This window comes from Amblyomma mixtum, chromosome 9, assembly GCF_055824585.1.
Source record: "Amblyomma mixtum isolate Tamu chromosome 9, ASM5582458v1, whole genome shotgun sequence".
Lineage (NCBI taxonomy): Eukaryota > Metazoa > Arthropoda > Arachnida > Ixodida > Ixodidae > Amblyomma > Amblyomma mixtum.
In genome coordinates, this window is record NC_143020.1 from 107,590,603 (window position 1) to 107,609,596 (window position 18,994).

General features: G+C 44.6%; 1 protein-coding gene across 1 annotated transcript; it reads left to right on the top strand.

The window, feature by feature from the left end:
- The first annotated feature begins 5,687 nt into the window (after window positions 1-5,687).
- LOC149330604 (estradiol 17-beta-dehydrogenase 2-like) lies at window positions 5,688-17,453 on the top strand. The gene is made up of 5 exons (XM_089561225.1): window positions 5,688-6,112; window positions 8,663-8,869; window positions 10,226-10,408; window positions 11,545-11,677; window positions 14,162-17,453. Exons 1-5 carry the CDS (start codon window positions 5,908-5,910, stop codon window positions 14,208-14,210), a joined length of 777 nt encoding a protein of 258 aa, XP_089417351.1. The 5' UTR covers window positions 5,688-5,907; the 3' UTR covers window positions 14,211-17,453.
- Window positions 17,454-18,994: the final 1,541 nt, after the last annotated feature.

Genomic DNA, 18,994 nt, shown 5'->3' on the forward strand with positions numbered 1-18,994 from the left:
CAGAAAGCGACGTTGGAGGGCTACATCGTCTTCCTTGCGAAACAGAAAGGGTCCCTGTAGCTCTAATCCGTTTTGCCAAACGATTTCCTAAGGCAGACTGGTTCTCGAAGCGTAAGGAGTGTGACAACGATGTCAGGTTTTTTGATCACCTGACCCCTTACATCAAGAAACTAATGTGGCTTGCTAAAAGGGAAGCTAAATGAAGTATGAATTTGTCTGGTCGAGGGAAGGAAAGGTGTTTACTCGGAAACAGCCAGGCCCACGGGTTATCAGGATCGCTTGTGAGGAAGACGTCGACGAAATGTTGTTGTTGTGTGTTGTGTTTAATGGCGCATAAGCGGCTGAGGCTATCATGCGCCAAGAACAAGGTTTAGAAAAATTGGCTCGAGCAAAGTTTGAAGACAAAGTGTATAAAAACGGTGGTGTAAAGGCCCTAAAAGTTATTTTTATTACCTGGCTGATTAAATACAAACACTTTAGAAATGGCTGTTTGCAGAAGCTTTTAAAATTTGGTTAACCTCCGTGGACATCCTTGGCTTGCCAAGGATCTCCAGGCCCCCAACTACTCAGATAAAAATCTCAGCTTCCATCTCAGGACTGAGAAAGTGTGTCGATGAAATGATTTAAATGCATCAAGCTATGAGGCCGCGCAGTGAATTTGCTTAAAAATGACATACTTCACTTCTGAGTCATTTAACGAAATGATGAAGAGTAAGGCCTACAATTCGCGAAACACTTTGTCTTTCTATCATTTAAAGTCCCAGAGCCTAAAAGCAAAGCCGAAGAGTTAAAAGCAGAATTACACAAACTTAACATTCATTTCGACTTTATTGCTTTTATAGAAACATAGTTTAATTCAAATTCGGATGTTATTCAGCTTGAAGACTACAAACCGGTTTCAGTTTTAGAGACGGAAGGCGTGGTGGTGATGTGTCTCTATATAGTCGGAACCACTTATATTTTGATAACGTGTCAGATTATTCCCTTGTCCACAATGTCTTTGAAACAGTATGCATACTTTGTCATAACACTATCATAATGGCGCTGTATCGCCCACCTCAAGGTGATTTGGATCATTTCATTCGGTGGGATGAGTCCTTCCTCAAGCTCACAAACCCGAATAAGTGGCGCGTTATATTAATTGGAGATTTAAACACTGACTTTATGGAAGATACTTCTTCAAAGATCAAATTAAGTAAAATATTGCTTTCTAATGGTTGTGAGAATAACATTGATTTACCCACGCACATATCAAAGTACTCCGAAACATTGATTGATCTATGTTTTACAAGTATTCCGGCCAATAGAACAACATCAGGTGTTTTTTCATCGATGATCAGTGATCATTTGCCCATCTTTTCACTTCTTTCAGAGAAAAAGAACATTAATGGTCTTGTTCGCATGCGGAGAATTTATGATGGTAACAATATTACCCGATTTTGTAATTTGATGTCGTCTACTAATTGGGATGAGGTATATCCAGAAACAGACCCGTCACGAGCTTACGATGTATTTATTGAAAAACTACTGAAACTTTACGATGCAGCCTTCCCCATGATGAGGATAAAGAAACATGAAAAGGCCAGAAAAGAATGGATAACAAGTGTTTATTTATTTATTTATTTATTCAAAATACCTTACAGGGCCCAGAAGGGCATTGAGTAAGGGGGGCAAAAACAATGGATTAAGCAAGTAGTAAGAATAAATTAAAAACAACGCGTGATACAATGCAAAAATTAAACACAATTATAAATATACAGGGCAAAACGTACTAAAAGACATACATCACCGCGAGCAACAAAAATTAAATTAGTAGCAAGAATGCATCGCATGTGCCCAATACACATCAAAAGAAAAAGCAGTAGCCATAAAAAAAAAACATACAAATGGTTGAAATTGCACAAGAAACCAAAACTTTGTAAAATACCAACGAGAAGAAAAGGGAACCAAGGACACAGAACAACCTGAAACAAGACACTATGTCGTTAAAGAAAATGTTTGTGCAGTTGGTCTTGAAATGATTGGTGGTTGCCGATAGATGCGATACAGTTGGGAAGATCATTCCAAAGAATAATGGCACGTGGAAGTGCAGATGAATTGAATGCTAAGGTTCTTCCGTAAATGCGTTTAATGCTATACTGATTATGTAGGCGGCGTGAAATGCGTGAAGGCTCTTCGAGGGGCAAAGGAGATGGCCTGGTGCTATGACGATATTTATGAAGTAAGCATAAAAGAGCGATGGAGCGACGAATATGTAATGGTTCGAGGGAGATATCAAGTTTAATCTTAGTGATACTGGACTGGGGGTGGTACTTTTGTGTGATGAAACGAGCGGCTCTATTTTGTACGGATTCAAGCATGTTGATCAGGTAATTTTGATAAGGGGACCACATAGGTGAGGCAAATTCTAGTTGAGGACGCACGATTGTTAAGTAAGCGACTTTTCTCACGTTATTAGGGGCGTTTCGCAAGTTCCGGCGCAGGTACCCGAGTGATCTTGAAGCTTTGGCACAGATGGATTGAATGTGTGTGGCCCATGAAAGATTATCCGTGAGGTGAATACCTAGATACTTATAAGATGATGCCCGAGACACTGCGGTACCTTCAATGGAGTACGAGAAATTAGAATTAGTACGCTTGCGGGTGAAAGAGATGACCTTGCATTTCGATGAGTTGAGCATCATTTGCCATTTACTACACCAATTTGAAATTAAGTTCAGGTCAGTTTGGAGGGCAAGGTGATCATGCATAGAATTAATGGGCCGGTAAATGATGCAGTCGTCAGCAAAGAGTCGTATAGAAGAAGATATGTCTGTTGGCAAGTCGTTAATGTATATTAGAAACAATACGGGGCCAAGAACACTGCCTTGGGGTACGCCAGACTCTACATCACTGAGTGGGGAGGTGAAATTGTTAACTGTAGTGAACTGCTGGCGAAATGAAAGAAAGTTACGTAGCCATGACAGTGTTAAAGAATCTAGGCACAGAGCAGACAATTTTGAGAACAAGCGGGAATGAGCAACACGGTCGAAGGCTTTAGCAAAATCTAAAAAGATACAGTCAGTTTGAAGGTTAGCATCCATGTTGAAATGCAAGTCTTGAAACGAAACGAATTGATTTGGAGATTAAAATGTTTTCTCTTTTTCTAACAACAAGAAACCAGGAGGATTTAATTGAGTTCAAGAAGTTCAGAAAAGACTAAATACAATTTAAAAAAGGCCAAGTCTTTATTTTGTACAAATAAGTTTTTTCGGCAGTCTCGCGCAACCCTAAATTGATTTGGCAAGGTATCAGTGCAATCATAGGGAATAAAAAAAGATCTTCCCTCTGAACTGCGAATTGATGGAGTTAATTACACTTGCCAATAAACTTAACGATAATTTCATAGTAGCTAGAGCTCATCACGGTGCAGTTCATTCTTATGCAACTAGAACGGTAGGTTCACACAGGGTTTCCAGAAGTAATGATTCCATATTTTTGTCGCCTACTTAAATAGTTGAAGTTGAATCCATTATAAACGCTCTTAGGAACACTTGTTCACCTGGCGATGACGAAGTAGCCGTTTTTCCGATTAAATGTGTTGTTAGTAGTATCGCTGGCCCTCTCGCACATGTCTGTAATAGAATGTTGCTCACAGGAATTTTTCCTGACAAACTAAAAGTTGCGCATGTTACAGTGCTCTTCAAAGGGGGAAAGAAAAATGACCCGAATAATTATCGCCCCATTTCAGTGCTGCCACTGTTTTCGAAAGTAGCTGAGCGCATACTTTTTAAGCGAGTAAATAGCTTCCTTCAAGTTAAAAATTTAATTTGCGAACAGCAGTATGGCTTTCAGCAAGGTAAATCAACCAAAACAGCACTATTAGACATAAAAAATTGTTTAATTCAGAATTTTGAAAACAGGCTTTACACTGTTGGAATATTTCTAGATTTTTGCAAGGCTTTTGATTCGGTTAAGCTTTCAATATTACTTAAAAAATGAGAGCTATACGGAATTCGTGGAATTGCCAATAGACTATTTGAGAGTTATTTAAATGCACAAAGGAAATACACAAAAATACATGATGCAAATTCTGAATTTCGTTTAGTCAACTTTGGCGTCCCCAAGGTGCTATTCTAGGACCCCTTTTGTTCATTGTATATATCAATGACATTGTTAACATTCCTCTAACTGCTAATGTTGTGCTGCATGCCGATGACATAAATATCTTTTTTCAGGCCCTAGTCTACAAACGATTGAACAGAAATCTAATGTCTTAAGGCATTCGATTGCTGTTAGATTGCTAATAACTTAAGAATTGAAGAAGTGCATAGCGTTCGTTTTCTTGGTGAGTATTTCCGCAGTGATCTTGGGTGGACCGATCACGTGAATAGCGTCAGATTGAAAATGGCCCGATTGATTTATCGAATTAGACACATTCTGCCGCAACAGGTTAAAAACAATTATATTTTGCTATGATTCACTTCCACCTAGTATATTCCAATATAGTATGGGGTACCTGCAATACAACTGATTCACATAAGTTATTATCTCTCCAGAAAAGAGCCTTAAGTGCTTTATGTCCACGTACAACTGATGAAACAAATCTCTTCAAAACTTTTCATGCAAGCAGTTTCCTTAACTCCTACAACTTCAGTTTAGGGACTCGCATTTTTCATAAAATTAAGGAGGATTTCACTTCTTTCCGAAATATGTATCTTTCTAGAAACATTAAATACGAATTGTGCATGGTTTCTCTATCTAACACAAGATCCAGAAAGAATTACGGAACGCAAGGTATGAATAATCAAATTGCAGCTTTATGTATTGCGCACCCATCTTTAGTGGAAATAGCTCAAGAAGCTGCGAGTTCTATTGCCTTTAAAAAGAAATTGAAGTTGCTCTTTCCTGTTTTGTAATTTTGTGTTTGTTTGAGTGGGTTCCCACTGTTTTTTTGTTGTTTTATCATTTTCTGGATTTTTCTCTTTCTTGCACATGTGTACTCCAGTGTCTGCTGCCAATATTGCAAAAGATTTTCTATTTGCTAGTATTAATTGTGTAGCATTTTTCTGGTTAGACAGTTCGCGTGTAACGGTGTCATGTTTCTGTTTTTTAAGATTTTAGGAGTGTCTTTCTTTGTTTGTCTTTGGGGTTAGGCTTGCTACCCTAAAGTTTGCTGTTATTTCCTTGTAAACTGTTCTTTTTATTGCATATGTGATTCCGTTTTGTCACCTGTGTCCTGATGTGTTCGCTGAGGTGTAGGCCTCGTCAGGAGGCATGCTTTGTCTGCCTCCTTTTGCCTCTCTCCGGGGGCATATTGTAAATATGGCCGAATAAACTTTTCAAACTTTCAAACTTACTAAAGATTTTCGGCGTCGAAGGTTCAAGACAACAGAGTTCAGAACAAAGTATCTGCATAAATTAAAAACACACTCCAAGCGTGTGCAAGCGCTTCGGTTTGCAGATTGACATCGGTAATATCTGGAAATAGTAGGCAAATCTAATCAATGCCAAATGACCCGCAAGCCGCCACCGCGGCTATACCTCTGACGATAGTGGAAACCTGTTTACCAACCGCTCACGAGCAGATCGCACGCTTGCTGTTGCTTTCGCATATGCTTCTCGCGGCTATTTGTTAACCTCGATCTTTCTAGTTGAACGCCATCTATAACCGGTTCTCGATGGTGGCTTTTACCCACTCTAAATTAATGAAAACGCAATTTTATTTTGCTACGAGGAGTATGTATTGAAAGGCGGTGTCACTATTTCTAAACTTGGCGCCACTGACTGAGTCTTAGCGCCGCCTCTTTCAAAGAGATGCAGATTGGCATTTCTTTTCCGAGCAAAACCACCGCCGCCAAAGCCAACCGTTTTCCTTCTTCTGTAGGAAATCCGCGCACTTAGGTGCCGGTGCTTTAGTGTACGGCCATGAGGACTTCTTGGACGCTCTTCGTGGCTTTCAGTCTGCTCTTGTGGAACTTGTGGAATTCCGTGCCGATTCTTCAACAATTGGGAGGCGTCGTGGGATCCGTCGCCATCATCCTGTTTTCGGCACACGGGCTTGCAAGGCTCGCCTGGAAGGCTCTCTTTGTGAAGCATCTTCCCAGCAATGGCAAAAGTGTGCTCATCACTGGTGAGTTTTGCGGGTTCCGGTGACATTCTGCGCCGCGGAGATGGTGCTTTCTACGCTGCGAAGAAATCACAATTAAATGTTAGGCACAGCTTAGGTTTATAATAAGGGAGTAATTACTAATTGACATCCACCCGAGCGCAGCCATACGGCTACAAAGGGCTATACAGCTTTCTCAGAAACTTCGCAGTTAAAGAAAAATTCGTCCTGGTCCGGGATTCGAACCCGGGACCACCGCTTCACCGGAGCAGTCGCTCTACCAATTGAGCTAACCGGGACGGCAAGCTTATGGTAGAGCGAGAGCGAATTGATCAATAACTCGAAGTGGGAACTGTGTTGGTCAAATGTTTAGGGGAATCCCCCAAGGTGGAGTAGATTTGTATTAAGGGAGTAATTACTAATTGATTTGTAGCCGTATGGCTGCGCTCGGGTGGATGTCAATTAGTAATTACTCCCTTATTACAAATCTACTCCACCTTGGGGGATTCCCCTCAACATTTGACCAGCTTAGGTTTATGCGTAATACGAAAACAAGCATGGACTGCCAGCGATCCACAAGCTGAACGTATATTTCAATTTCTCCAATCCGTAGGTCTGTATTTCTCTTGAATCCTGAGTATCCTGTTGTACCGACTGAATTTGAAGGTAAAATAGCGCATTTTTCTCCTTAAATGCTTTAAAAGGATTACCTAAACACAGGACTCGTTGCCCCCACACCCTCCCTTGGGGAAATAAGTCAGTATAGTTTGCTCCGGTACCTTGTCTGAGAATATTTTTATTAAGCCACAAAGAAATTGTAGAAAGAGAACAAGTTTTAATTGGAAGAAATCGACTGTTTAATCGATCTAGAATATGTTTAGTCCGCTTCAATGAACAGTATACAATGTTATGCAGCGGGAGATGCCAGCAAGAGACAAGCATCGGATTTTTGTGGTTGAATATTTTACTGCTAGCGCCAACAAAATGTACTCTACGGCTGCTATCTTGCTTGAGAATCGCGACAGATTGCTGGCACCGAGTGCTCGGATCTGGAAAGAAATTGTAGCTTTTGTAGCGTTTAACCTCACAGTGAAGTTTGCTCGAAATTCAGCATAATGTATTTTTACCAGTCGCGATGCAAATATAGCTTCAGCTGAAATATTGTACTGTTTCAAAAGGCTCCAAAAAATGTTACAAAAAGGTATCGTGACTCAGTTCTTCAGGACGCCTGCCTATTGATCTTTGCTGTTGGATAGGGGGCCTGAAGCTGTGCTCGATGAGGAGGAATTAGCCCTGAACCCTGTCCTGCTCTAGGTGCAGAAACCTTACCCCCTTCATCCTCTGTAATCAAATCTGCCCACATGACTTCATATTTTGCCCCCTCTCCTCACTATGTTCGCCTTCCCATTTAATCCACTCCTTCGCAGTAATGCGCTATCATTTATGAGCTGTTCACGTTACACTGTCTCCCTATGATTACTTATTCTTCAGTTCATCTATAGGAAATTAACTCGCGTTTCTTCTCTGATCCACTCTGATCACTTCCGGTCTTTTAATGTCGCAGCTATTGTTTTCCCTTCCCCGCCTCGTTGCGTAGTCTCCTGTTTCACTTCGACCCTTTTCGTTAGCTTCCTCGTTTCTGCTACTTAGATGAGTACCGGTAACGTGCAGCTGTTATGTGCTTTCCTCTCGAGGGACACAGGCAAGATGCTATTCACGCCCTTAGAGTTCCTACCAATTAGCTGCAGCCAAACGCACCGCTGTTTCATGATCATCGTCCAGATCTGCGCTCACTACCTGTCCTAAGTGGTCCTGATGGTGGTGGCTTGATTTGGTTCGGTTTATAGGGTTTGTGTTTGCTTTGCTTTGTTAGAATACAATAATTTAACTTCGTGTTTGAGCGTATGTTAAGTGTATTGGATGTAGTGTATACGTTAGTGTCTTTGTTTCCTTTTCTGTTCAGTTTCAACGTTTGCTGCCTGTACAAGATGTCTGGTATATGCTTGCAAATTTTGTGTGGAATTACATGCTGTCTGGCGTTTCAGTTCCATAGGGCAGGAGCTCCTGTCAGGCTACGCGTTTAGCTTCTTCTTTATTGCGTGTTTTTTACCTGTATGTCAAAGCAATGAAAAAACTTCAAACATATACCAAAGTGACTCCAGCTATGCGAGGCGCCGTTATGGAGGGCTCCGGATAGTTTAGACTGTCTGGAGATCTTTAATGTACACTCACATCGCACAGTACACAGGTTCTCTAGCATTTCGCCTCCATCGAAACGCGACCGCGGAGGTCGGTATCGAACCCGCGTCTCTCGTGTCAGGAGCCAGCGGTGGTAGGTGAGTTGTGAAAAACTGCGCTCCAACATCTTATTTGCGACTATCGTAATCGTCTTGTCATTTTTGTTGCTTCAAGATGCACGTGACGCTCGAAGCGTGAAAAAAATATATTACCGACGGCAAAATCTTCCAGTCCGGTGAACAGACAGAAGCTCACTTTTCTTGACTACTATAGTAGAAAGAACAGCTGTTTTTCGCGTGTCTTGTTCTTCCCTGAAGTGAGCGCATTTCCTCTCAGGCTGCGGAAACGGCATAGGCCATGCACTCGCCAAGCGCCTCAGCAGAGAGGGGTACCTGGTCTTCGCCGGGTGTCGCGACTCCCAGTGCGAAGGAGCCAAGGAGCTCAGTCAACTGGAGAACATCAGGGTGCTGCAAATGGACGTCACCAGGGACGAGGAAGTCGAGGAAGCCTACTCCATCGTCAAGCGAGAGCTCGGCTCTCGAGGTAATGTGCATCTTCCTCAGCGCATACCACTCCTGACTTCTTACTCTGTACATGCCCACTTCGCTGTGACATTTGTACACGAGTGTGTCTGGTAATTGTGTAGGTTTATTCACTCGGAGTACGTGGCTATACTATGGCACACAGCCTCCACGGAAAGTTCAGCGCGAAATGTAAATGAGGATTAGAAGCGTGTTTCCTTTTTCCTAGAGCTTCTTTAGTCCTGTAATCTCTTGGCTTCAAAGGAAGAACTGAGCGCACGCCAAGCATTAAAAAGTCAACAACACGAACCCTTTCAGCCATGGCTGGCTCGCTGGAGACGCAAAAGCTGGACGATTCAGAAAATTACCCAGGCAGCGATCTTCTTGCAGTATGGGGCTGGATGCAACTGTTCTCGTGGTAGGACGCAAGGGGTAATGTGCCGCCAGTTATTACAGCCATATATCTATGCGCAACTATCTCCGGTGTAAACAGCGTCTCAGTCCGAATAGTATGCCATGACCTAGAAGTCATGTTACTGGGCCCGGAAAATAAACCGTTAAACTTGTGGCCCTTACCTATGAGAGATACACTCGCAACAAAGAGAATCTCCATTTTTTCAAGGAGACGTAACGCCTGAAACTGCCTTTTAGAAGCTTTTATTTCGGTCTCCTCCATTAAATCTGTATATATATGAATAAAGAAAGAAACAATCCCAAGCCACTGTGGTGGCTCAGTGGTTATGGTGCTCGGCTGCTGGCCCGAAAGACGCGGGTTCGAACCCGGCCGCGGTGGTTGAATTTCTTTGGAGGAGAAATGCTAGAGGCCCGTGTACTGTGCGATGTCAGTGCACGTTAAAGAACCCCAGGTGGTCGAAATTTCCGGAGCCCTTCACTACGGCGTCTCTCATAGCCTTAGTCGCTTTGGGACATTAAACCCCATAAACTAACCAAGAAACAATACCCTGCACGAGCTCCAGTAATAAGGCGTAAAATTTAAAGGGGGGAGGCGCAGTCTGGAGCATAGCTGAACGTCTCATTTCTTCAACCTGGGGAGCCCAAGGAGAAAAGAAACCTTTTTCTCGGTTTAAAGAACACTCCTGAAAGTAAAAATGAACTCATCTATTCGCCATGATATTTTAGCACCGGAATTTTCCACCGCTTTCCACTAGCACCGGATGCTTAACGCGCATTGACATCGCACAACACACGGGCCTCGACAATTTGCCTCTACTGAAATTCGACCGCCGTATTCGGGATCGAACTTTGTGAAATGATGTTATTTTCAAGGGCTCTATAAAGCTATAGAGAAAGCCAGGCGCACGATTTCGGCCCGTAACTGTAACGGTTGTCCTTCCCTTTTTTTATTTTCTTCGGACAGTCCTGTGGACAGTGGTAGCCAACGCCGGTGTGCGTAACGACGGACTCCTGGAGTGGCTCACGATGGACAGCATCGTGAAGGTTTTCAACGTGAACGTCTTTGGAACCCTGCGGGTGATCAAGAGATTCCTGCCAATGCTTAAGAAGAGCAAAGGACGGGTGATCGTCATGAATAGCCCATTTGGTAGGAATCAAGCCGACAAAGAGTGTGGCAGTGTATATTTCGAGCACTTACTGTTGGCAGATTGTTCAAAACACTCCAGGTTTTTTAAGAGAGCCAGTCACCTTTGGTTACACCCCATCTTATCTTCAACGTCTATAAGAAAAGGAAACTGCTCTAAAATTTCCAGAAAATTAGGCGAACCTGAAAATTTAGAAGAATTCATATATTTTATACATAGCATGGGCAAAAAATTTGACCACAATACCAGACACGTTACGAGTGAAACATGCCGGAATATAGCTTTTCAGAGTGAGTTTTTACAGATTTTTAAAGCCCTGATTAAATTATTATTTATACCCCACTCGCAGTTAAAATTTCCTGCATGTTTGAAAAACATTACTTCTTCTGTTAAAATGGAACAGCGCAAACATAGCACAAAGAGAGAACCGTACAAAATAGCCTGATTACGCCCACTGCACAGCAAAAGTTTTGCTCATGTCTCTCCAATTAACCCTATCCTTTGCTAGCTGTGGATACCGTATCCCCCGCCAACTTCTTAATATCATCCGCCCAACTAACTTTCTGCCACACCAGTTATACTTGCCTCCTCTTAGAATCCACTCCGTTACCTTTAAGGACCGGCGGTTATCTTGCCTGCGCATAGGTGCCTTGCCCAAGCCAATTTATTCATCTTGGTTTTGACTACAACGTCATTAACCCACGTTTGTTCCCTCACCCGTTCTGCCCACTTCCCGTCTCTTAACGGTACACCTATCATTTTTCTTTCCATAGCTCGATGCGTTGTTCTTTACTTAAGCTGAACCCTTTTCGTCAGCCTCCACGTTCCTGCCGCATAGGTGCGTACAGGTAAGACACACTGTTGCATACTTTTCTCTTCAGGGATATAGGTAACATGCCATTCATGAGTTAAATGACGACTTTGAACTCCAAGAACTGCTTTTTAACTCTAGAGGTATTTTTAAGCCAGCAAATGGCTCACAATGACAGACGAAACAAGTTCCTTCCTCATGGAGGAGGCATTGAGACGGTCATTGGGACGGCACAACGCCAGCTATTCTCTCAAAAAATAGTCACTCAGTATGAATGCTCCCGACAGTCGTCTTCCCTTCCTCCGTGCATGTTGTTCTCATTTTCAGGTCACGCTGCAATCCCAATGGCTGTACCCTACTGCATGACAAAGCGTGCACTGCTGTCCATGGTGGAAGGTTTCCGCAGAGAGTGCCAAGGAAAAGGCGTGGATTTCATCAACATGGAACCGAGTGTATACAAGTGAGCGCCCTTCAAAACTTTCTAATTGCTGAACTAAAATAGCAACGAAAGTTCGTGAAAAATAAATGCGTTGAGTTATGAACAAGATGTTTGACAGGCGGACTCAAGTATAGAAATGTGAACATGCTGGCATTTGTTCAATGGAAAACGTTGGGAAAGGCAGGGCATGATGAATATCTCACTACTGTAATTAAATACTTTCCTCACCAAGAAGCATGAACTGCACGATGCCATTGCCGTTGGAGCATTGTTTGCCGGGAATGATTAGCTACGCAGAAAGTGTAAAACGGTTGATAATATTGGCCTATGGTAGACGCGTCGCGGCAGACAGTAAGTAGCCTTGGAAATTATCTGGATGAAGATTATGTTCACCGTTACAGCCAAAAAGCGCACAGAATTACACGTTCAGATGTCGTACATGAGGCGGCATCTGAAAAGTTCATTATTTTTGTCTACCCGATCTCAGTATTTTTTGCTCAACGGTAAGTTAATACAAAAAGACAAGCTGAAGTTAGTGAAGACAACTGGCTGGCTTCGTAAAATTGTGTCTAGGACATTTTATATATGCGTGTCTCTTGCTACAAATAGATGGTGGCATCATCATTATTGCCTTGGTGCGCTTTCGCACTATAGTACACCCTGTCACTATCGTGTTGTGTTGTGTTTTCTTTCTAGAGCCACATGTTATAGTGGCACATAGTAAAGGCAGTAAAAGGACAATGTAAAGGCAGTGTAAAGACAAAGGCAGAGTAAAGGCAGTGCAAAAGCGGTGTTCGACCACACTGTCACTGACCGTCAAAGCACCTGCCAAAAGTAGCCATGCTTATTTTCCGCTGTCTTCCGATTCTTCACGGTAGTAATAGGAGCTCTAGATCGGAGAACGCTGACACAGGCAGAAAGGCAGCACAAGCTAAAAACTGCTTGCCTCCTTCTGCGCATGCGCCGATTCGAGATTAAGCCTAAACAGACGCTCAAGTTGCAGAGCTGTTTTTCAAGTTAAGCGCAGATCGCTTTTGTATACGAAAAGAAAACTGTGCTATCAAAGTGGCGACTCCCTTTGAACCGAGGTACCCTAACGTCTGAGTGAATTTACCGCTGCGGTTGAACTTTCCGTTATGCTCGCCTTCTATAAATGCAGCACGTGGCTCTCGTTTTGTGCCATTTTCGCACTAAAAGCTTCAATTCGCAATATTTCATTTCATTTATTTCATGTACTGAAAGGACATGAGGGGGGGAGAGAAAAAAGCAGCCTTACGGGCAGCTTGACAAGCTCGCACCCCCTATTACATATAGACAAGGGCAGACACAGTACATGCGCGAAACATTAGGAATTACATATTTTGTAAAGCCATTAGAGTAATTAGATAACAATTATTATCAAAACACATGGTAACTCTAGAAATACTGTAATAACATGCAAATTTGACAAACCAGAGAGTGGCAATTTTCCATTACCGTGTAAAAAAATGTCGACATAATACACACCACTTTCACACAGACATATACACATTAACTACATTTATCAGAATTCATATACCATAAATAAAATCAACTGTACAAGACGTCAAGGTTTTTAATATGTTCATGCATTGTATGGCCTTTATTAAGGTTATTTAACAGTCTGGAACTTACATTACACAACATTTACATTCTATAGTTTGTTCGTGATGAGGGAACTTCCCAGAGTTCTGTGTGTCGTGTGTGATATGGGTGAATGTTGTGACCTATGTTTGCTAACTGCAAGAGGAAGTTACTTTGTTTTTTATCTTTCACTAGGGCCTTGCGTAAACAGAAATCAGAATAGTGTTCCATGTTTACTAAGTCAAGTTCTTTAAGAAGTGCAATAGATGAACATATTGGAGGTGAGTTTGTAATAATTCTTACAATTTTCTTTTGAACGCGACCAAGTTTAGCAATATTTTTACATGTACTATTTCCCCACACGATAAAACAGTAACGTACAGTGGACATGAAAAGTGTGTGGTATAGCAAAAGTCTGACGTTAAATGGAAGTACGTCGCGATATTCTCATCCTTTCTTTTGGTCGGCGCCTTGTAATTTCGTCATGTACCATCCCGACCAGACGGGTTTCCGTCAAACACTAGACTTCAAGCATATTCCTTGCGCTATATTTTGTTTCGTTCTACAACTCAGCATGTTGAAGGCTTAAGAAAACATGTCGCTTATGTTGCAAACACAAAACAGTTTTTCGTGTTATAGACGCGGCATGTGGCATCACGGCTGCTTGAGCAACATGGCGCCTGAGTTGGTGTAGGCATATATACATACATTGTAAGGTCGCTGCAATTATGTGAGCTAGGCCTACCTAAGACGCCTTCGGCTATTCTAGATCTCTCTACTAATTCGGCGCCTGCAAGCCTCCCCACCCCCCACTCCCTTCTCTTAAATCGGAAAGAGAACTTTAAAAACAAATTGTCTTGTAAAAGATACCTGTGGTTTTCACAGCTTATACTTTCGTTGCAGAACTCAGATCACGGCCACCGTTGGCGATCCCAATTTGGTGCATCAGTAATTACAGCAGCAGTCTTCGGATGTGATAGCCGACTACAGCACGGAGGAGATTCAACGCTGGTTGCAGTCGCCGAGGCTCTTCTTCGATATGATCGAGAGGGACAACCTCGACGAAGTCGTGGAGCCGATTTTGCTAGCGATTAGCGAGACGGATCCAGACGTCTGCTACGTTTCACCGTGGTGCCTTGGTAGTGTCGTGTTATACGTGCACAGAATACTTCCCGGAGAGCTTGCTGACTTGGCTGTTGGAGCCGTTCTGGAGCTGCTGCCTTTCGTAGCACGAATTGCGGGTTTCAAAGCAAAAAAAATCTAATACTCAAACGCCACCTCTTTAGCGCGAGAAGCTTCTGTTGCTATAGGATAGGTAGTCGGCCTGGTTGGTTTTTGTTATGTCACAAGGGAAGCATGGTGGACAAGCAAGGACAGATGGGAAGGGCAAGCAGAGACACTGAAAGCGCGTACTTCCAGTGCGACTTCTTTCGGCGAGGATGGAGTTGTAGTGCTGCCTTCACGAAGTACTTGAGGAGGGGCTCTAAGCCAAAATTGAAGTCCAGGTGAACGACATTTTCAAAACACTGTGGCGAACTGCTCAGAACTTGTCCTTCTTTGCCGATTCCCTCCTGCATCATTCTCAGCCTCACTTTTAGCTCAGCATAATGCGTGAGGATATTATCACGCAGCGCGTTTGTGTGCAGCTTCCCGAGAACGCTCCTGCTTTGTTTGACCCGCTGGCTCCGACTTCTCTTATAGGTGCAGCGTTCCGAGCATGACGTTCCTCTGTGCAAGCGCAATAGCAAGAGACGCTACAAGCGGCTACGGACCATGGTACAGACCATGCTCATCAGTCGCATTTAAGCGACTGTACTTAAGTGCTGGCATATCCTTCTCGAAACAGTCAGTAATAGAAATGTGAAGCGTGCGTGGGGGCACGGTTATTAAAATCGGATATTGTTTTATGCGAAGCATATTACCAGAGCTACACTACAGCCCGTCGAGCGCGGCGGTGGAGCTACCATTGACCTTTGGCGTGACCACGTGACACCACGTGACAACATGACGTCACAGCAGAGGGGAGATGGGCCGCCGGCTCGCGCGGTCGGCCGCGGCGGTGGAGGCTCCACATCAGAGGCGCGGCGGCTGACCACGTGACAACATGACGTCACAGCAGAGGAGAGATGGGCTGCCGGCTCGCGCGGTCGGCCGCGGCGGTGGAAGCTCCACATCAGAGGCGCTGCAGCTGACCACGTGACGCTACAGCAGCGGTATAAAGCTGAGCTTGCCTCGCTCTCCTGGGCACTTACGAGGCGGCCAGGTGCTGGGATGCCGCCTAGAAGCAGGGCTGATTTGAACGAGAAGCGAAAGCTTCAGCGTGCCACAGAGACCGATGAAGAGCGGGATGAACGTCTGGCTAAGCGGCGTGCTCAATATGCGGCTCGGCGACAACGTTCTACAACTGAAGAACAAAGCGAGGAACTTTACCAAGCCTAGCCATCAATATGCTTCGCATCTGACTAGGCTCAACCTTAGCTAAGCCTCAGCCATTTATTTTTCGAAAAAATGAACACTTGCTCAAATTCGTGCGCGCATAACTTGGTTTGTGCTGCGACACTGTCTCGTGGAGCCGCCGCGGTGGCTCCCCAAAAGACGCGAGTTCGATCTCAGCCGCGGCAGTCGAATTTCGGTGAAAGCGAAATTCTAGAGGCCCGTGTACTGTGCGACGTCAGTGCACGCTAAAGAACCCCAGGTGGTCGAAATTTCCGGAGCCCTTCACTACGGCGTCCCTCATAGCCTGAGTTGTTTTAGGACGTTAACACCCGGGCGTCGGCCACCACCACTGCGGTCCCATACTATAGTGCTCCACCTATGCATCTTAGGACCGGTCCCTTACGGGCTGTTCCAAACATACCTCCTGTCCCTTCTTAATAACTGTTTTCACCACTACCACTGCACGTTAACAAACCTCAGGGGGTCAAAATTTCTAAAGTCAATCACTACGGCGTCTCTCATAGCCTGGCTTGCTTTGGGAAGTTAAACCCCCCATAAACGATAAACCAAACTGTCTTGTGGAGTCGTAATTTTGTACGCTTAGGGGAAAGGTAAGTGAATGGTGGTTCTGTTAACAGTAGCACTTCCTTAAGGTCTAGAACTGCCAGCTCAAATTGCAAAAACAAGGTGAGAGCGGGGATGCACGCAAAGCTTTCTCTCTTATGTCTGTACGAGTTCACTGCATCTTCTCTTTTGGAACGCAGCACACACGAGGTAAATCTTTGTCGACCTTGTCCTTAATGCCTTGCCTGCAAGGCATTAGAGCGATCGACGTATGGAAGTGAGTGTGACGACGAAGGCAAGTGAATTACGTAAGAGGCGTTTTCTGCGCATTCATTTTTTCTGCGTAACGCCAGATTGGTGCTTGGGACACGAACTAGCCATTATTTAGCGTGGCTTTCACGGAACACTTAAGTCGTGGATCAGGTTGCTCTACTCAGTCGGAGATGCATCCGAAGACTTGTCAGGCTTCCCCCCGGGGGGCTGGGCAGATTCTTTGCTCACACCGGGATTCCTTCCCAGGGAATTTGTGAACTTTGTATCGGAGCCACCGTAAAGCTTTATCTTGAATAGTTAAGCTTCTGTAAAACTTATGTCCTAGGAAGTTACGGCAAACCTCTTGGAATGAAGTGATCGTTCAGGAGTGGCAAAGTCTGTGTCAGTAAGTATATCTGCCTCATTCGTGAAAGAACGCAACGAAACTAATTCTAAAGGGCTGCAAGTATGGAAATTGTTTCTTACAGCTTTTCCTCAGAGGAAATACACTGAAGCAAGGGTGCACAGGTAGTTCCACGCAACCTAGTAACGTTTCGGTCGAATAGCCCGTCTAGTTCTTTAAATGCATAACGGAACACTTCTAGAATCGAACTCTTGACAAGCCGCCGTGGTGGCTCAGTGGTTACGGCACTCGGCTGCGGACCCCGAAAGACGCGGGTTCGATCCCGGCCGCGGCAGCCGAATTTCGATGGAGTCGAAATTCTTGAGATAAGTGAAACAGCGCGAAACAAGAAGCCCGAAGGCGAAACGAAGACGGGACAGCCGCCGCGGTGGCTCAGTGGTTATGGTGCTCGGCTGCTGATCCAAAAGACGCGGGTTCGATCCCGGCCGCGGCGGCTGGAATTTCTTTGGAGGAGAAATTCTAGAGGCCCGTATACTGTGCGATGTCAGTGCACGTTAAAGAACCCCAGGTGGTCGAAATTTCCGCAGCCCTTCAATACGGCGTCCCTCATAGCCTGAGTCACTTTGGGACGTTAAACCCTATAAAACTAACCATAAACCAAACCAAGGCGGGACAGGAAAGAGCGCTGTTTCCTGTCCCTCCTTCGTTTCGTCTTCGGGCCTCTTGTTTCGCGCTGTTTCAGTTATGTCAGATCGGACCAACTAGCCGAGCAAAAAGTTCTGCTTGAAATTCTAGAGGTCCGTGTACTGTGCGATGTCAGTGCACGTTAAAGAACCCCAGGTGGTCGAAATTTCCGCAGCCCTTCACTACGGCGTCCCTCATAGCCTGAGTCACTTTGGGACGTTAAACCCTATAAAACTAACCATAAACCAAACCAAGGCGAGACAGGAAAGAGCGCTGTTTCCTGTCCCTCCTTCGTTTCGTCTTCGGGCCTCTTGTTTCGCGCTGTTTCAGTTATGTCAGATCGGACCAACTAGCCGAGCAAAAAGTTCTGCTTGAAATTCTAGAGGTCCGTGTACTGTGCGATGTCAGTGCACGTTAAAGAACCCCAGGTGGTCGAAATTTCCGCAGCCCTTCACTACGGCGTCCCTCATAGCCTGAGTCACTTTGGGACGTCAAACCCTATAAAACTAACCATAAACCAAACCAAGACGAGACAGGAAAGAGCGCTGTTTCCTGTCCCTCCTTCGTTTCGTCTTCGGGCCTCTTGTTTCGCGCTGTTTCAGTTATGTCAGATCGGACCAACTAGCCGAGCAAAAAGTTCTGCTTGAAATTATAGAGGTCCGTGTACTGTGCGATGTCAGTGCACGTTAAAGAACCCCAGGTGGTCGAAATTTCCGCAGCCCTTCACTACGGCGTCCCTCATAGCCTGAGTCACTTTGGGACGTTAAACCCTATAAAACTAACCATAAACCAAACCAAGGCGGGACAGGCAAGAGCGCTGTTTCCTGTCCCTCCTTCGTTTCGTCTTCGGGCCTCTTGTTTCGCGCTGTTTCAGTTATGTCAGATCGGACCAACTAGCCGAGCAAAAAGTTCTGCTTGAAATTCTAGAGGTCCGTGTACTGTGCGATGTCAGTGCACGTTAAAGAACCCCAGGTGGTCGAAATTTCCGCAGCCCTTCACTACGGCGTCCCTCATAGCCTGAGTCACTTTGGGACGTTAAACCCTATAAAACTAACCATAAACCAAACCAAGGGGAGACAGGAAAGAGCGCTGTTTCCTGTCCCTCCTTCGTTTCGTCTTCGGGCCTCTTGTTTCGCGCTGTTTCAGTTATGTCAGATCGGACCAACTAGCCGAGCAAAAAGTTCTGCTTGAAATTCTAGAGGTCCGTGTACTGTGCGATGTCAGTGCACGTTAAAGAACCCCAGGTGGTCGAAATTTCCGCAGCCCTTCACTACGGCGTCCCTCATAGCCTGAGTCACTTTGGGACGTCAAACCCTATAAAACTAACCATAAACCAAACCAAGACGAGACAGGAAAGAGCGCTGTTTCCTGTCCCTCCTTCGTTTCGTCTTCGGGCCTCTTGTTTCGCGCTGTTTCAGTTATGTCAGATCGGACCA